Raw genomic sequence first — 19708 nt, forward strand, 5'->3', positions numbered from 1 at the left:
GTGGTAGATTATGTGATCAAGAAAGCCCTCTCTTGATATATGAATTTGTGTGTGAAGTTCACTCATTACCACACGTAATTGTGAAACGTCATTTGTATTTATTCGGTACCAGCTTCGTGCTAGGTAGGCACTGTGCTAAGCTGAGCTTGCTGTGAGGTGCAGTGGAGTTCAGAGCAGGGACAGTTGGTGCTGTGCAAAGGCACTGTGGAAGTCATTGGAGAATCTGGGGATTGGATTGGTGAATTGTGAGTTCCTACTTGGGTGCTGCCTTAAGTACTATGTCTTAACACTGTATGCAGTCCTACCTCATGCCTAGTTGGGTCCTGAACATGCTAGGGGCACTCAAACCTGACTGGCTACAGTCTGATAGAAGTACTGGGCTTTCTGGAGGCAGCAAGCAGATGTCATAGATTATATATGATGGCACTTCAAAAAGTGCATAGAAAAGTAGAACTGAAAAGTCAGAATTGTGTTGCAAAGGGTAAAGTCATTAACTATGACACCAAAATTCAAAACAGAAGTGCCAGTTCAGGTCCTGGCTGCTCTGCTTCCTATCCAGCTGTCTGCTGATGCACCTGAGAAAGCAGTGGAAGACAACCCAAGTGCTTGGGCCCCTGTCATCCATGTGGGAAACCAATATGGAGTTCCAGGCTCCTGGCTTCAGCTTGGCCCATTGTAGCCATTTGGGGAGTGAACCAATGAATGGAAGATTCTGTCTCTCTCTCACACTCACTTTCAAGTAAATAAAAATTTTAAAAGTATAAATTTAATTAAAAAGTTAAGTTTATTTTGGAGCAAAATTTTTATATTCATGCATGAGCAAGGGTTTCAAGAAGTTCATGGTAAATGTGTATTATAGAAGAACCACCCATGGTGTTTGGTGTCTACTTTATGGAAATCACAATCAGCAAATTCACAGCACAAAGGCCAAAGCAGTATAACCTGCCTTGTTGGGATCTTGACCCTGAGCCAGGAGGAGTACACAGCACAGAAATAATCCAAAGCAACTGCATTTTTCTTGAAGCTAATCATCACTCTTGTTTTAACAATTTGCCTTAGTTTTGAAAGTTGTTATTGGTAATTCTTTCCTCAAATTCTCTGAAAAGAACTACAAATGTTCTCAAAGTATTTAAATGCAACGTGTGGGAGGGTGTAAAATACCATGAAATGGAGAAGTAGCTGTGGCGAAGTTTGGAAAGAAAAGTGAGATGTAAGGAAGGCACCTAAAAATTAAAAGCATCCGTTTCAGAACTGCCAGCACACGAACTCTTGTCACTCAGCGCAGGCACCTGAAGTCTTGCCTGCTGCTTGGAGTGTACCATCCTGTTTACAACCTGCTATGCCATATTTCTTGAGTGAGTTGATCCACTTACCTGTAATTTTCAGTTTTAACTGACATTGGATTTAGTGGTTCCTCTACTGTACAAGTGACTAACAACTACCTAGAGCCTTAGATGTGGAATAGTGAGATCCTACAGCCAGCTGCAGCATTATCTGAAGAAGTATCAGAGCGTGAGATGCTCAGAACCAGGAAGTTCAAGGGAGCTGCACACATGGCACGCACCAGTGGGTGAACAGCGCTCCAGGTCCCTTCCTCTCCCTGCTCCTGAGTTCAATATTTTCAGTGGCAGTCACTTTTCAATTCATCTAGATCTTTGTACCCACTTTCTACCTAAATGATATTTTCATACTGCTGTTTTTACTCCTTTCTTTGAAGAACTTCCTATCATCTCCCAGGAAGACTTGATTTTCTCATGCCACATTCACATCTATTTCTACTCCCACTCCAAGGCTCCCAGTGTCATGAAGTTGTATAAAAACTTCCAGTTAGGCTAATATACAGAGCTTACATTATTATCAGCATGTGCTCACATGTAGTTTGCCATGTTTATTGTTTCTGTTTTCTTGAACCATTGCTCTGTTTTTTTTGCTTGACTTTGACTATTACTATGTTCATTCTTCCTGAAAATTTATAAACAGAACTGAAAAATTTCTCTTGGGAGCATTAGTTTCTTCTCAAAGACATTCTCTGAACGATCTCTTACTTTTTCTTCCACCTGTTTGTTCGCTGTTTTGCTCTATAGAGTTGATGAGAGAAGGATGTTTACATCTCCAGCTGTGTGACTGTACAACTGTCTACATCTCCTTTAAGTCCTGCCAATTTTTCTTTAATTTTGAAGTTCTATTTATATTTATATAAACAGTTACAAATTCTTTGCATTCTTAATGAAATCTCTCTTGTATTATGGAATGCACTTCCTTCTTTTAGCTACTCTTATTTTGAAGCTAGTTTAGCTATTATTCATTAAACTACACCTGCCTTCTTGTACACTTTTTTCTCCCCATTAACATTCAATTTATATGAGTTGTTATATGTGTAGTGTTTCTTATAGGCAACATAACAGTTCAGTTTTGCTTTTTAAAAAATCTGCTCTTATAATCTCTGTCTTTTAAGTCAAGTGCTTAAAAATGTATTATTTTTATTTATTTGAAATACAGAGGGATAGAGAGACAGTGGTAGAAAAATAGGAGAGATCTTCCACCCAGCACTTCATTACCAACATCCCTGAAACAGCTGGGGCTGAGCTGGGTCCAGGCATGGAGCTCAGATCTCTATTCACGTTTGCCATATGGATGGCAAGGACTCAGGTACTTAAGTGTGACTGCTGTCTCCCAGGACAGCATTATTATAACCCCGACATTAGAAGCAGAGTTACTTGGTCTGTAGTCAACACTCAGATCTGCACGTGCCAAGTGTGGGGATCCCAGATGGTGATGTAACTGCTACATCAGCCACCTATTGCCGCTAAGTAATCCACAGCAGCAGCATTCTGGATAGGCTTCCTCTGAAAAACATAAAAACTTTGGTTTTAGAAGGCAATTACCTGTCTTAGATGCCACTTTGAAATCTGTCTCTGGGAACGTAACTCTTATTTCAGCCCAGTTCTTTAGCCTTGGTTAAGCTGTGTGCAGCCAGCCCCACCCACAGCCGGCTCTGGGTGAGCAGGAGACTTGTGCATTCTACATGGAATCTGCATCCCTCTTCCAAGAGTCCTTTTGCTTTTTGTAGCATCTGTTGTTTGACCCAAAGTCTGTTTCCTGGTTTCTCAAGCCAGAGAGGCTGGGTTTCTGGAGGAGTGTTGGCCTCTCTGGGTACTGACTTTAACGAACCTTCATGCTGAAAGCTGTCAACAGGTAACTCAGAGCATAGCATCTCTTTCTGGTTCCAATGGCCCTCCTAGATCATCTAATTTCTGCAGAGTTGAGAGTTTTTATCTGTAGCAGGGTCATGTTTACAAAGAGGTTCCCAATCATATCAGATACAAGAGGGCTCTTTCGACCTTTTCTCATTCTGTATTTATCTAGTTGGTTGCTCTCTGTCTTTAATGTTGAAAGCTGTGTGAAAATGCTGTTCCTACATTGTTTCTGTTTGGGAAATTCTGAGCTGTTATTCTCAAAGCATGAACTTTGTTATAGAGGGAATCAGGCAGGGACAGGCTATTTCCTTGGTAACTGGAAAGTATTCCTCTGTGAGTACATCTGATTTTTCTTAGGAACAATATTTCCAATTCTTAAATGTAGGAAATTCAGTTGGATGCAGGCAAAGCAGGACTGAGAAAGCATCTCACAGTTCAGCATTTAGATTTTCTTAATATTTATTTAAACTGGGAAGACAAACAAATGATACATAAATTGACAAAGAGAATCACTCAAATGCCCACAACAGCCAAAAGCTTGGCTGGGTGGAAGCCAGCAGCCAGGAACTACATATGGGCTTCCCTGGTGTGTGGTCAGGATCTAAGTTCTCCCAACAGCCAGGGGTGGGCCAGAGCTGAGGCTGGGTGCTGGGAACCCCACCATGTCTCCCACATGGGCCCAGTTACTCAGTTACTCAGGCCAGCACTGCTGCCTCCCAAAGTCTCTACCAACAGGAAGCTGGAACTGGGAATGGAGCCCATCTGTTCTGATCCAGGAGCTGGGCATCTTGACAGCTAGTCCAAATGCCTGCTCCTTGGCATTTAAAGTATCACTGAATCCTTCAATATTCATTCGAGCCCCTCCCCAGGTCCTTGTGCCTGGCAAACCTGTACCCCAGTTTTCTCATTCTGTTTTTCCGGAGAGGGACTCTTTTTAACCACTGAAAGGATCATTATCAAATCTGCAGGTTGAGGAGGCCTATCTAAGGATTTGATTGTTTTTTAATCAAATCTCCACTCAACTCTGCATAGACTCCTGGTGACCCCAATATAAAGGGCTTTCATGGAGTCCTGTTTGGTCGGATGCTTTTTCTTGGCTTCCTCCATCCTTTCCACTCTTCCCAGACAGTTCTGTGCTTACCTTTCTCCTTCTGGGAATTCAGCCTCCATCCATCCTCACCCTGGCTTGTACTGTGGTGTTGTAATCTGGTCTGTGGCACTCTGAATCCCGTGTCCTTCCATGCATAGACCTCATCATTCGCTCATACTGGTTGGGATGTGGTTTTCTGGAGCATGATCTATGGGTGGTCTCTCATCTTCTGAATCGGAAATGGATAAATGAGAATGAACCCATTTGAGGAGAAAGCATGGTTTTCCTGGTGCATGATAAAAACAAACTTCTCTCTTCCTTGTATCATATTGGAATCTTAACCAAGAAAAATGAGGTGAAAATCAAATGGTCCTCGTGTCCGGAATTTCTGCATGCTAAGGGGCAGCATTCATACCTCCTTAGGCCAAAGAGCATGCATAGCAGCTCTCTCGTGTATGTATGTTGAGCATGTTATGGCATAGTGGCAGCAGTCAAACTCCACTGCACAGGCAGTGGGTCTGGAGCAGGATGTTGTGGATTTTGAGACATTGTCCTCCTTTGTTTTCACAACACTGATATGACCTGGATGTGATGATTACTCCTATTTTGTAGTAGAGAAAATGGAAGCCTGAGCACTGATTTATGGCTGCAGCTAGGGACTGGGAGAACTGGATCTCAGAACCAGTCATTCTACCATGTGTGTGGACATTGGATTGCGTTTGGCATGTCCCACACCCAGAACACCTGGTATCTCCGTTGTGGGAGCTGCCTCCCGCTAGGGACATAACTCTAGCGGATGGGAAAGAGCCGAGCACAAAGCAATCTGTGTCTCTAATCCTCAGGCAACGCCAGCTCCCTGACACTCCACCCTATTCCACATCAGACCCCTACTCTCCTCCACAGGTCGAAGGTGAGTGAGGTCTTGCCCCGTGCTGCCTCTTCTCAGAAGCTGGGTGGTGAGAAGTAGAGGCACTTGCTGCTGTGTTTTCCTCCCCAGGTGCCTGCCACCAGACCTTGAGACCTGCAGCCAGGATGGCCCCAGCAACTTGTCTCCACACCACAGCTGCTGCTGGAATGCTGCCCACACGTCCTCTGCAGAGCATGGCTGCCTTGAACTGCTCCAGCCAAACCCACGGCGGCTTGCCCACCTGCTACCTCGACACCAGCCATCCTGCCACCCCTCTGGACCCATGCACATCCTCCCACCTGGGGCTAAGTTGCTCTCACCATCAGCAATCTCTGTGCCACGTCTCTGGGTAAAGGGAACCAGCATTAGGCAGGCGCGACCTCAGGAGAAAGCCCTTGGCAGGAGCTGGCCGTGTAGAGCGGTCCATGGACTCCTCTCCAGCAGGTGGCAGCGTTGAGATGCATATAGGACGTGACCAGCCCGTCTTTTAATTAAAAACCCAAGAAACACAAAGGCCCTCATTCAGCAAAAAGCTCAAGTGTCAGAAAGGCACAGGGAGTTTCTGCCTGAAGGAGAAAGCACTGTTTGTGTGTGAATCCACTAGACGGAAATGAGTAAACCACCAGAAAAGTATCCGTCAGCTGTTATTGACTACTAGTCTTTGCCCGTCATTCCCTCCTTTTTCCATCAGATCTTGGTGACAAAAGTGCAAAGGGTGACAAAAAAAAAAAAAGTGGTTAAAACGTCACCCAAAGACCTACACCAGAGTTTTATGTTCTTGTCCTCTCACCATGAGTGATTTGCCTTTGGAAAAGTCTGTTTTCCAGGCAGGTGAATCTCAGACTCCTTGAAAATTAAAAAAAAAAAAAGCTAAGTTTCTGACTTGTAAGACATAAAGAACCTTAACTAACTGGAGTTAGCCTTAGGATAGGGGAGAGCGGATACCTGGGAGATTGAACTAATTGAACATGAGAAAGCAAAGAAAAATCCTAATGTCTGGCTTCGTCATTCTAGTGCCTCCTTACCCCCAACCAAGAAGAGGAAACACACGCAGGCCCTGGAGGATGCTGAAGACTGTCAAGTGTGGCCTCACTACTCCAGATCAAGTGAGCAAACCTGGGGAGGGACAAGATCATGACCTGCAAACCTTTGGCCACTGGGTCAAGGTTTGTCAGCAGCCTTGAGCAATCTTACAAGATTACATTCCCATTCACAGAGACTCCAGGCTGTCTTCCCTCTGCTTATGCCTTTCCAAACAGGTAGGGTCACTCATGTGCTCCCAGGAGAGGTTGTTCCCTCTTGGGTGCAGGTACAACCACAGGATTTCCACTTTAGGAGTGCCATGTCTCAGAAGACCTGGGCTTCAGGGCTTGGGGAAGGTTTGCAACAACTGCCAACCACAAGAGCTTGCTGCTGCATTCAGCGCCTTGTTTAGCGTCATTCTCCTTAACTGTGATGTGTGTAGAACAGCATGAGGATTTGGGTTAAGTGCAGATTCTGACTCCGTGAATCTGATCTGGGGTCTAAGGCCTACCCTTTTAGTGATCTCTCAATGCTGCTGGTTCCTGGAAGGCACTCTAAGAAGCAAGACTAGAGGATTTCTCCAGGGCAGTGGGAGGGTAGAAGGTTGAGCTTTCCTCATCCTCACATCAAACCAGAAAGTTCCAGTAGAGCTTTGAAATTTTCTAAAATCATGTTGGAAATCCTCTGTAGGCAGAATCTGATGCCCTAGGGGCCAGTCAACCTAGTTTTCACCAAGTTGTGAGCAAATTGATCATTTGGAGTCTGAGGACTTGAATTTGAGAATTTTCAAAATGAATTCTCTGGGCTTCTTAGCCACTGTAGATTCTCCAGTGGAGGACGTATATATAGTGCCCTGTGCTCAGAGTGCAAGTTGCTATCTCAGGTCCCTGCATCAGCTTGGCATGAGGGTTCCCTCTTGCAGAATCCCAAACTCTGGAAGCTTCTACTGCCAGGAGTGTGTGTGTGTGTGTGTGTGTGTGTGTGTGTGTGTGGCTTTTCTAGCCTGCAAAGGGCAATATGTCACTCACCACCCAAGGTTGCTGCCTTTGCCTTCAACACCTGTAGGGTGCCATCTCAGCCAGTGGGGACCTCTGGTTTTAGCTCCAATGCCAACCAGCCATGGAGGTCTTTAGGGGATAATGACCTCCTCTCCGTCAAGTCTCCAAGTGCCCATCCCTAGAGAGTGCTTAGGCATCCAACATTTGCCCAAGTGAATCTTTTACTGCTCCATTCCTTTAGGTGGACAGAAGTTGATTTCTTTTTTCAACCCCAGAAACTAAAATTGCTCATGGAAACCCCCTTTTTGGATAATCTAGAGCTGCCCACGTCCAGTGTGAGGTGATACTAATTTCTTCAGGGATCCCTGCCTTCAGCCTGCAGTGTCTTAGGATTCTCCCTAATAGGCTGAGTGAATTCTTAGCCAGAAGGTGGAACCATCTGTTCATCCTCCCACCCATGCCCTACCAGATCTGCAGGGGGAGGGGAGAAAGAAGTGTCCAAAGTGAGTCACTCAGACCTTCCAGGAGTTTTTGTGCCCAAAGCAGAAGATTGTACAGCATCCTGGTCAGTCCAGAGTAGAGCTTCTTCTTGGGATAGTTTTTGGCTGCCATCCCAAAAGGGCATTTGTTTCTCACAGTCCCTCAAGATGGGCCATGGGATAGCAACTGGCAGGTGCCATCAGACAGGAATTCTTGAGGCCCTGGTTTCAATCCTATTGCAAGGACAATGAAAAGTTGGCTGAAGAGAACTGGTTGCAGGCAACAGTTCCAGTCAACATGAGGGCTCCAGCTCTTTGTCTCTCTTGTTTTAAAAAAGGCTATATAGTTAATCCATGTGCTATATTTTTCTTTACAGCTTATGTTTTTTTGCAGAAGCTTACTAATGGAGAACTATCTGTCATAGCAGAGCCATGCCATGTGGCTCCAGGAAAGAGGCATTTCTGGTAAAGCCATGGACTTGAATGGAGTTCATATTTTGATGGGAGAAGGTATTGTGAATCAGCCAATGAGGCTGTTCTGGCAACCTTCTCACAAGAAATGCACTTTGGTAGAGGGATTCAAGAGCCTCTTTGACAGGGTCAAAATGCAAAATCCCTGGTGAGAGCAGAAGGAAACACTTGCTCCTGGGAAAAGCTGTAGCTTGGCAGGTTCCCACTAGCTGGTACCTGGTCTCACCTGAACTGAACCCCAAGTATGAAAGGGTACGTGCCTTCCCCAGGAAGCCTTCAGCCTCTTATTTTTGGGACTTCAGTTACAAGAGGGTTTTCCAGACGTGAGGCTGTTCCCTGTGATTCCTGGTGAGTGGTGCACCATCTGAACTGGCGCTGGGGAGTCAGAAGGGAAATTAAGATTCTCATTTGAAAATCAAGAAGAGGCTGGCCCTGAGGGTTCCCGCTGCTGAGAGGCAAGAGAGACCCAGCCCTGGCAATTGCTCCCATTTTGAGTTGGAAGATTCTCTCTCTCTCTCTCTCTCTCTCTCTCTCTCTCTCTCTCTCTCTCTCAGAATTGCAGAGAGAGAAGGAGAGAGAAAGATCTTTCATCTGTTGATTTACTCTCCAGTGGCTACAAGGTCCAGCACCAGGCCAGGTCAAAACCAGGAGCCATGGGCTTCATCGAGGTCTCCCATGAGGGTGCGTGGGCCCAAACACCAAGGCCATCTTTTAGCTGCTTTCCAGGCCTTTAGCAAGGAGGTGGATCAGAAGCAGAACAGCTGGAACACAAACTAGGCCTTATATGGGATGCAGATATCTCAGACAGCCACAGCCACGTTACCTGCAACCTGCGATGTTTTTGTTTTTTCCCCTCAAAGGTTGGAACTTGAGCAGTTTCCTGATCCCTCTTCTGCTTCTCTATTCTGCCTGTTTTTCTCAGGAAATTGTCAGAACAGCAAGGAGGGAATAGTAAGCATTGAATTTTGTCTCTTCCACTCATCAGTTGTGACACTGGGCAGGTTATTTCAGGTCTTTGAAATATCAACTGCACATTCATTAAATGAGATTAAGAAACTTTCTAGTTTAGCTGCGTTTGAAGTCTATTTGGCAGCATCTGCATGTCCTACAACCTAGTGATTCCACACATGGAATAAACCTAAAAGAAGGGTATACATGTGCTCACCAAAAGGTATGTGCAACCCAGTCTGTGCAGCATGGCTTGTAAAAACCACAGATTGGAAACATCTGGCAGAATATTTCTACTATGAGTAGATGATGATCAAGCCATGACAATGAGTGAAGGACTGCCATTTGCAACAAGAACAGAAATCTCATGCATATGATGCTGGTCAATAGAAGCCAACATATGGAGCGTGTATTATGGCAAATGAGCCCAAGCTTGTGCCTGGGATTTCACTGTGGGCCTGTAGTGCCAGAATCCGGTCCCTAGGGTTGACCAGCTGGTGAGTAACTCCCAGGGAAGCCATGATCCTGTCACTCCAGTTTGGAATGACTCCGTGAAAACCTCTGCTGTTGAGATGGGAGAGGGCAGGAAATGTGGCTCTCCTGAAGGACCTGCTCCTCCCTCAGCTTCTGGAGAGCTTATACTGGTCTTTGGCCAGGTACCTAGTGTGTTCACCTGCTGACCATGCTGGAGCAGAGAAGAGCAGGAGTTAGTGGGTGTTCGGTTAGGTGTCTGCATATCAGATAGAGTTACCAGGGAGGCCAAGAACCAAAGTATTTTTGGGAATATTGGAGTCATTCAACTGAAGCATGCACAGTTGATAAGGACAGTGCCACTACTTACTTTAATAAGAAAATTTAACTGGGTTTGGCTCAGCAGCCTAGTGGCTAAAGTCCTTGCTTTGCATGCACGGGAATCCCATATGGGTGCCAGTTTGTGTCTCAGCTGCTCCATTTCCCATCCAGCTCCCTGCCTGTGGCCTGGGAAAGCAGTCCAGGATGGCCCAAAGCCTTGGGACCCTGCACCCACACAGGAGACCCACAAGAAGCTCCTGGCTCCCGGATCAGCTCAGCTCCAGACATTGTGACTGCTTGGGAAGTGAACCAGCAGACAGAAGAACTCTGTCTCTTCTCTCTGTAAATATGATGTCCAATAAATAAATCTTTAAAAAAAGAAAATTTAATTAGTTTATGTATATTATGTGAAAATCAGAGAGAGAAAAAGACACGAGAGAAAGATGTTCTATTTGCTGGCTCACTGCTCAAACAGAAGCAACAGCCAGGTTCACATCAAATCCAGAAGCTCAGATCCTATTCTGGGTCTCCTGTGGGAATGGCCAGGGACCCAAGTACCCAGGTTACCTACCTCCTGCTACCTCCTAGGAGTGGGCATCAGCAGGAAGTTGTAATCAGAAGTGGAGCTTAGACCTCAGCTCAGGCATTGTGACATGGGACAGAGACTTCCCAAGTGCTGTGCCGAATGCCTGTCCCAATAATTCTTTGTAAAAGGACCATTATTTAAACTCTCCCTGGTGGCTGACTCTGAGCCACAAAACCCTTTATAGATGTTACTCAGTAGATCCCTCCAAGAACCCTGGAGGGTACCAGGTGATTACTCCCATTTCACGGACCAGAAAACCAAAAGTCATACAATTTAAACTATTTTAGTAACAGTGTTCAGTCACAGAGCATTGAGTTGAAATTCAAAACCACACTGATCTGATTATAGTCCCAGCTTTTGATTCTTTCTCTGTTATGGGAGAAAGGGAAGAAAGAACTAAGTTTCCTCTTCGAATTTGGTGTAAACTGGAGAACCATGGAAATATTTTGGTCGTGTTGTTTTTGCTTAAAAAATAAATTTCAGGTCCAGGAGCATTTGAAGGCATAAGAGAGTTCCTCACTTTGCCCATGTCCAGTGTTCTTGGTAGAGAAAGACTTTCAGAAGCTTGAAAAATCTTTCCAAAAGAGGTGGTTTATAAAAACCATACACACACAGAAAGAAAAAAAGAAAAAAAATACAAAAAGGTGTTCTTCTTTTAGCTGACATTTAAGGATAATACTCTGAGAAAAATACATTTTCTGTGACATTTGGGATCTAAAGTAACCTGAAGAAGCTGTTTGTTTATTTTTTTTTAGGAAGTCCTCAAGGGAAATATAAGAAAGAAAAGTTAGATAATAAAAGTATGCCCTTTTCTGCTGTGTTTTCCATGCTGTGAGCTAAGCAGGCATGTTCTACAGAGGCCGATGTCTGGCTCCTCTGTCCTTGCTGCACCTGGCTTTTCACACACGTGCTGCTTCCCTTTGTTCATGTCAAGCGTGAGTGACAGCCAAGGAGTTAGGTGAAAACCAAACCAGCAAAAGACCCACTAGCATTTCTCATGAAAAGCAGCCGAGACTGAATTGTACAGTTGGAGAGGCATACTCAATTAAGATAAACAACTTGCAAGGATTATGCAAAAATAGTTGGTTGCCCAAGTGAAATTGCTGTTATTTCACCATTTTTGGCAGACACAAATAGCGATTTCATCCAGTTGATATTGCATACTAACAAGATCTTCTCTGTTACTTTATCTTGGTTGTAGCCTCTAGCAGTGCTCTCCTTTCTGTTGTCTCGTTCTGTCTGCTTGGGTAACGTTGCAAGATGGGTGGGATGGGCACTTTGAATTTCTGTTTCTCAGCCAAAGGAAGGGAGACTCTCTAAATGAATAAATAACTCCTTTAAGTTTAGAAGAACCTCAGAACCATGGGCCCACAAGAGCCTGCACCCAATTACATCACGTTGGTTACAGTCTACAAAAGTGAAACCAGACGGGAACAGCAACAACAACAAATCACACTGCCTTATGGGGGATAAAAACAAAGAACAAACAAAACCTAGGGTTCCATTGGCTCCTGTAATCTGAGCATTAAGGAGTGGTTCCCAGAACTTTAATCCCATCATCAGCCCTGCACACCCTTCACTCTTGCCTCTTTCTTGTGTCTGCTGGTTTCATTCCCAAATGGGCTTTGTCTCACGTCCCTGAAGGCGCCAGCAACTCTTGGAGATGGAGGCTCAAACCTCATGCAAAAGAGCCAGCATCTCTGTACCTAGATCCCCTGAGATGCTCAGACCCTTTGGGCTTGGCTTAATGCTCTACTGTGATGGGTCCAGCCTTGATCATTGCCCTCCTAGGGCTGGGCAAAGATTTTACTAGAACCACACAGACTGGGAGGGGAAACTGCAGGTAACAGGGCAGATAGGCATGAAAGAGAGGTTTCCAACCAGTGCTCACCACCTGCGCTTGGAGATTCGCTGAGCTCAATCCACTCTTTGTGCTGATGGACAGTTGGGCCAGTGATGCCCTTCCTGTCTCCTGATACCTGGCATCTCCTGCATGGTTGTTTGGCCTCACATGTGGTCCTTTTGTCTATTCCACACAGCTGCCTTTGGATCCTGGGCGAGTAGTCTGGTAGGAAGGGTCTAACCCACTGATTTCCTTGCAGTGACAAGTAGGAGTCTCAACGGTGACATACAGAACCACGACAGTGAGGGACAGAATGGGATACCTGCGGACCAGTGCTCCCCTGCTCTGAAGTGGCAGCCCTACCATAGTGTTCCTTGGCACAGCTTGTTGAACGGACACTATGAAAAGCTGTAAGTGACCCTATGACCCTTGAGATAAGCTGGAGATTGCAGTGGGGACAGGCAGTACTAATTCTCTGGACTGAGTTTTTGGTATTTGGGCTTTGATGCCACCCCTGGTTAAGTGGGATGGGTCAATGAGAACATGTCTGCCTTATCTCTTGTGCTTTGTAGCCCAACTAATGAATACTCAGGCCGTGTCTCGGCCTGCAGGAACCCAGATGTGTAATTCCAACTCATTATAATCTGCCCACTAGGTGATGGAGGGAGAGGGACTCTTGGGGATCAACAGTTCCATTGAACTAAAAGCCAGAAAAGGCAGCTTTCCCAATCAATAGTATTTCATCCTGCTGTTAATCTACAATACCACAGAACTCTTTTTTGGGCCACCTTAAATTATTAGTGTCCACCCTCATCATCCATGCTATGAGTCACTGTTGTTAAGTTCCTTATTGATATACTCTGCAGCAATCATAGCCCATGGTTTCCTTGTATTAAGAGACTGAAATAAAAATCATAAAATTATCCTACAAAACTTCACCTGTTTTATCACATTATATTTCAAGAACAAAATGTGAATACTGTTATTTTTAAACATTGGTTAGAGCTTCTCTTTACTCTTTGGGATATAATTTGCCTAAGATTTCTGAAAGTTTCACAGACTATAGATGCCTTCTTGAAGCTCTAAAAAGTGTTAATGGTGAAAAAAACAGGATTCTCATATAAGTAAATATAACATGAAATGAGAAATAATAGGCTATATACGTGAGGGTCCTCTTAATATTTTCAAAATTCAAATATAGCCTAGTTTATTGTAGTATTTTTAAGTTAGATGTACCAGAATGGAGAACTGGTTTAAAAAAGAAACCCTCAAGGAGTTAACAAACATTGAGAGCTGGTGTGTCTAATAGGAGATATCACAAAGCTAAGTAGTATTCAAATGTGACGACTTTAAGTCCCGTTCACTTGGAGCAATTAGGGTCTGTAGGTTTTGAGTCTTAGTCTTCATCTGATTATCTTCAGGGGAGCAGTCCGTGTTCTTCCTTACAGGTAAGGGCTGAGGTATGGCCAGAGAAAGTAGCTTAGTTACATCCTATAGTGTTTCCCAGCCCCTGTGCATCTAAGCTGATCAAATTTTCAAGGAAAGGGTTATCTCTCTTCTTACTTGAAGAGATTTTTTTTAAGTTTAGTTAAGCAGCCCATCTCTGCTCCAGTGATCTGAAATAAAAGAACACAGATGGTATCAACTCAAAGGTAAACAGGCAGCTTATTTTGAATGTTTAGCCATAATTCACTTTTGCTAAGCAAAAAAGGAAGGCATGTTCATCGCCAATAAAATTCAGGCTCTCCTGATTTAACTGTTTTATAATGTTAAGACAGAAAATTACTTGCCTCTATGCAGATAACTCTGCTTTCTTTTGTTAACAAAATACTGCCTCCATAAATTACCCACAATGCAGTACATTCAGAATTAAATTCTATCCTATCATTTTTTTTTCCCTAAATGATGCCTCAGACCTGGCTTGTCAAAGTCAGTTATGAAAAGTCAGTGTAGTCGACTATATCCATCACTTTTGATGTCTAAAGCAAAATTGCCATTCTTAGGTAATGAGAATAATTTTCTGTAAGCAGAGATTTGGTGTTAAGGGTCATATTGACCCTCAACTGTGTCACTCTTGTTGGTTGCATTTTAACATTCAGCTGTCCTTAGATTTCAGGTCACTGTGCCTGCCTTGTAAACCTTACCTTCTTCAGAGTTCTCGACAGCAAAATATGGAAGCTTACCCCCAAGCCCCCAAATTCTGTGGTCAAACCAGTACAGGTCTATCCACCTGGCCTCTAAATGAGCATGGAAGTGGCTTAATTCAAGTCATGTGAGTTAGCCTAAAGCTCCTGGAGGGCACAGCATAATCCTTATATCCTCATCCAATTCTTCCCACAGTGGGTGTGCTTGCCTTTGCCTGACCTGCTGTTGCAGTGGCCTGAGGCACAGTGGAGGACCTGCAAGGAGCAGGGATCCTTCTGGGCTGAGGTAGCCACTGATGGTTCCAGCTTCTAAAATTATAGGAAAATGTGGAGACCCTGTTGCTCCTTTGCACTAGTTCAGCCATCCGCATTGAGAATCCAGGAAGCAAAGATCCACACAGTAGTGGGAGAGCAGTGTATTCTGCTCTTCTGCTGGGGGTCCTAGGAAGAGAATCCTTGAGAATGATTCATGTTTAGAAACCCTAGGAAATTAAATCCAGGGCAGTTCATTGGCCTAGCTGCTAAAATAGCCATGTTCTGCCTCCCAGTAACTGGGCTGAATGCCTGACTTGCAGTTGCCTGCTAATGCTGACCACAAGGAGGCAACCATGTTGATGCTAGTCATTGGGTCCCTGTTACCATGTCCGAGAGCTGGATTGAGTTTCTGGCTCCCAGCTTTGGCTGTGGTTCAGCCACAACCATTTGTAGCATTTGAGAAGTAAATTCAGAGGGAGAAAATTGCTCTGATATAATTTCTGTTTGCCTTTATGAGAAATTAAAAAGAAGACCAAAATCCTATTCGATATCTAAAATGTGTATGGGAAAACTTACAACTGTAGAAGTTACAAACTTCACATTTTTTTTCTGCTTGATAATGTTATATGTTTAATATATTTTATTAATATTTTTAAAAGTAATGTATTAAGCATTGATATGTAGAGACAGTAGCAATGATGGAAAAGCTGTTTGGTCTGATGAAGAGCCCAGTTAGCATATCTGTGTTCTATAGAGAATGTCTCAGGGTAGGTCTCAGACCCCTCTTCATTACAGCCTGCTAACTATGCACCCGAGAAGGCAGCAGGTGATGTCTCAGGTTAGTTAGGTCCCTAACTCCCATGTGGGAAACTTGGTTGTGACCCCAGTTCCAGCCTTTGACCCATCCCCATTATTGCATCCTTTGGGGACTGGACCAGTAGCTGGTCACTTGCTCTCTTTATCTTGCTGTCCCTGTCTCTCTGCTTCTCCAATAAATGAATTGATTTTGAAAAGGAAATAGTGATGATAGAATGAATAAAGCAGTGATTTTGTCTAATACCCTATTATTTATCCTAGTCCTTTCTGCAGAATAATCACCATGGTAGATTTTCAGAGTTATTGTTAGATTGGGAGGGAAAAAAGGAATGTCTATGTTCTAATAAAATATGTTATCAATCAGTGGTGTGAGTGGTTCTGGTTAACTTGATGTAAACCTATGCCTGGTATTTCTGACCAGTCTGCTTTTTATATGGCTACCCAGAAATTGAATGTTTGCTTATTTGAATGATTTTCCTTTTAAATATCTATTTACTTATTGGAAAAGCAGAGCTATAGACATAGAGGGAGAGATCTTCCACCCACTGGCTCCTAACTGGCCACAGTAATGAAGGCTGAGCCAGGCATAAGCTGGGAACCAGGAACTTCTTCCATGTCTCCCACATGGGTGGCAGAGGCCCAGTCACTTGGACTATCTTTTGCTGCTTTCCCAGAAGCATTAACAGGGAACTGGATTGGAAGTGAAATGGCTGAGACATGACCTAGTGCTGGTACGGGATGCCGGCATCCCAGGTGGCAGCTTAACTTGCTATACCACAGCACCACCCTCTTAAATGGTTTTTGAGTGTGGTGTTTCTGATGGAATTCAGAGACCCCATTTACAGGAGGAAAGAGATGAATTCTGTTACATGTATTTCACAAGTGAGTGCTGTGACTTCTTGACTTATATCCAATGGCTTTCTATAGTAATGTGGAGGTAGATTAGCAGTCTAGAAAGGGCAAAGTACAAAGGCATTCTGAGAAACAAAACTTCCATTTGGCAGCAATTGTACTTCTTCCTATGAGCAGATTAAAAACAAGGAAGGAGCCAGTGAAGCTTTGAAATGTCATTTTCATTTTACCTGTAAACATGCAAGACATCCATTGATTACATATGGTAAAAGGCACTTTCCATAATGTGTTTTCTTGAGGTGTTTATACAAGTAATATTTTTAATGAAAGAAAATGTGTGAAATTGATTTCTGGATTCTTTTTTTCCCTAGACCTGATGTGGGCTATCAAGTTATCACAGACAAAGGGTTTAATTTTTCACCAGTAGATGAAGCTTTTGTTTGCCAAAAGAAGAACCATTTTCAGATAACCGTCCATGTCCAAGTTTGGGGGAATCCAAAATTTGTGAAAACCCAAATGGGCTTAAAGCCAATAGAAATGTTTTATTTGAAAGCCTTTGGAATTAAGGTAAGTATTTTATTTAACTGAATTTAAGTGCAGCAACATTTAGTAAACATTACAGTTGTCTGTTACCATATAAAAAAGTACTCCCAAATTCAGTGACTTAAAATAACAATGACACACATCGACAACTGCATCAGAGCTTTTTAATGATTCCCTATCTCTGTTTAGAAACTATTCCAAGATGATTTGCTCACGCCTGTCAAGTTGGGGCTGGGCACCTGCTGTCAGTCAAACGGGCAGGAACCAGGCCTAGGAAGCCCTAGAGCTTCTCCCTGTGCAGCTCTCCCTGGACATGCATGGGACATGGGTTCTGCTGACTAAGTGCTCTCAAACCCAGGAATTGGAAGCAGCAACTTACTAGGCCTAGACTTGGAAACTGACACATCACTTCAAATCATAGTTCCTTAGTTGTCAGCATACAAATCCTACACTTCTTTCACTAACTTAAAAAGAAAGATTTATTATTTATTTCAGAGTTACAGAAAGAGAAGAGAAGAGATAGTGAGAGAAAAAAAAAAAAAAAAAACAGAGAGAGAGAGAGAGCAACCTTCTATCTGCTGGATCACTCCCCAAATGGTTGTGATGGCATGATGGCCAGAGCATGGCCAGGCCAAAGCCAGGTGCGAGGAGCTTCTTCTGGGTCTCCCATGTGAGTGTAGGGATGCAAGGACTTGAATCATCCTCTGCTGCTTTCCCAGGCACCATTAGCAGGAAGCTGAATTAGAAGTGGAGCAGCTGGTACTCAAAATGGTACCCATATTGGACCTCCACCAACTGGACCCACACCAACTTTTTTTTTTAAGATATATTTCTTTTTATTGGAAAGGCAGGCTTACAGATAGAAGGACAGACAGAAAGAAAGAGCTTTTGTTCTCTGATATACTCCCCAAGTAGCCCTAACACTTCAGTAGCTGAGCTGATCTGAAGCTAGAAGCCAGGAACGTCTTCTGGGTCTCCCATGTGGGTGCAGGCTCCCAAAGCTTTGGGCCATCCTCTACTGTTTTCCCAGGCCACAGGAAGGGAGCTGGATGGGAAGTAGAACAGCTGGGACGCGAACTAGCATCCACATGGGATCCTGGCAGTTGGAAGGCAAGGACTTTAGCCATTAGGGTGTTGCGCCAGGCCCACTTTTTTCTTAAGCATTGTGCTCTTATTTATGTTGATGCTTTTTTTGTATGAGTAGGTGCATGGTTTTCATGAGATTCTTCTAAAGAGACACTAATTCAGTCAGTACCTCCCTTCTGTAGTTAAAAGTGGGGAAACGGAGCCCTGTGTAGGAGCCCTACACAGTGCACCTAGGATGGTAAATGATAGAGCTGAGCTTAGGACTCTGGTTGTATGACTTAATGTTAAGTTATTGCCTCATTGGCTCCTTAGTGGGGACTCTTCATCAGCCACATGCTTTGTTTTGATTTCACACTCCTGGGCTTGGGCACCAAGTTTCCTAAAATGGGCGTGGCTGCTGAACACATCAGTTGTTATTGCTCCAAACTGAGCTCTGACCAAACCAAATCAGTAATAAAAAGACCAAAATAAGCACAACAAATTACAGTAACAGCACCTATTTTTGTTATGAAAGTAATGTGGTTTCATTGTGAAAATGTTGAAACATAACAGAAATGAATAACTAAAAGAAATGGATAGAAAAATGTACCAAGAGACAGGCTATTTGTAGTTGGAATCTACCATTTGGTAGCCCAGTTTTTCTTGATCTTTTTCTCATGTTTGTAACATTAGATTGTGAAAACAATATTATATGCTACTACAAAGGACCCTATAAAACAATATATACAAAGATGATATAATTTACTATTATATGGATGCATCAGATGAATTCATCAACTGTATTATGAGAAGGTCTGTTTATTTCCAGTTTGCTGTTAATGAAGCTGCTATGAATATCTGTGTGTGCCCATTTTGTTTGAGATAAATTCCAGAAGATGAAACATCATTACAGTTCTTACTGTAACTGCCCAGTTGTTTCCCAGAAAGATTGTTGTGGTGTGAGCCCCCACAAACTGTGTGGCTCCAGGCTGGCCTCCCATGCCTTGCCAAGATTCGTAGACTAGCAAGAATAGTGTGTAGTAGGAACTGAAAAAATGCTTTATTTATATTTTATAGCATCGTTTTCTTCCACAGTACTGGAGTATAAGCTCCCCAATGGGCAGGAATTTTGCTTAGCTTTGTTTACATTTTAATTCCAAAGCTTTGTGTGGTGTCAGGTGCACAGAAGATGCTCAACGCATAGTCTCAGACTAAAGAAGTGAATGAAAGAGCTTCTGTTTGCACTACCTCCCTGCAGTGATCGCTCCTGATGCTTCAATCCTCTGCTGGTCACTCTGTATTCACTTCTGCTTGTGCTCCATCATGTAATCTCATCAGCATTTTTTATCATTTAGTTTTATCAGTATTTTTTTCTAATCAATAATGCATTGTTTTAAGGCAGGAGCCATAACCTCTCCTGTGCCTTTTCTATGACTTGTACTTCCAACCCAGGGCCTAGCATGGAACCTTGGTAAACTTTATAAGAACTTGAACACTTTCTATGGCTATACATTTTAATTAATAATCTAATATTTCATTTACCTTTTGTTTTTTCAAACAGGCAGAAGCCACCAGTCAAATAATTGCCATTGAACAGTCCCAAGCAGACAGAAGCAAAAAGATTTTTAATCCTGTTAAGTAAGAATGTATTTTCTGAATTCCTTGGTAAACATTTTATGAAGAAGATTGTTGGATAATT

The 19708-nt window shown here is 43.4% G+C and overlaps 1 protein-coding gene across 1 annotated transcript in view; it reads left to right on the forward strand.

Moving 5' to 3' along the window:
• Positions 1-19708, forward strand: part of MYRFL (myelin regulatory factor like) — a 112176-nt gene that overhangs the window by 38775 nt on the left and 53693 nt on the right. The window contains exons 3-8 of the mRNA XM_058673764.1: positions 5130-5197; positions 5285-5543; positions 6209-6300; positions 12594-12744; positions 16773-16968; positions 19571-19647. Coding sequence (XP_058529747.1) covers positions 5130-5197; positions 5285-5543; positions 6209-6300; positions 12594-12744; positions 16773-16968; positions 19571-19647 — 843 coding nt within the window. The remainder of the gene's footprint in view (positions 1-5129; positions 5198-5284; positions 5544-6208; positions 6301-12593; positions 12745-16772; positions 16969-19570; positions 19648-19708) is intronic.

Source organism: Ochotona princeps, chromosome 15 (genome assembly GCF_030435755.1).
Source record: "Ochotona princeps isolate mOchPri1 chromosome 15, mOchPri1.hap1, whole genome shotgun sequence".
Lineage (NCBI taxonomy): Eukaryota > Metazoa > Chordata > Mammalia > Lagomorpha > Ochotonidae > Ochotona > Ochotona princeps.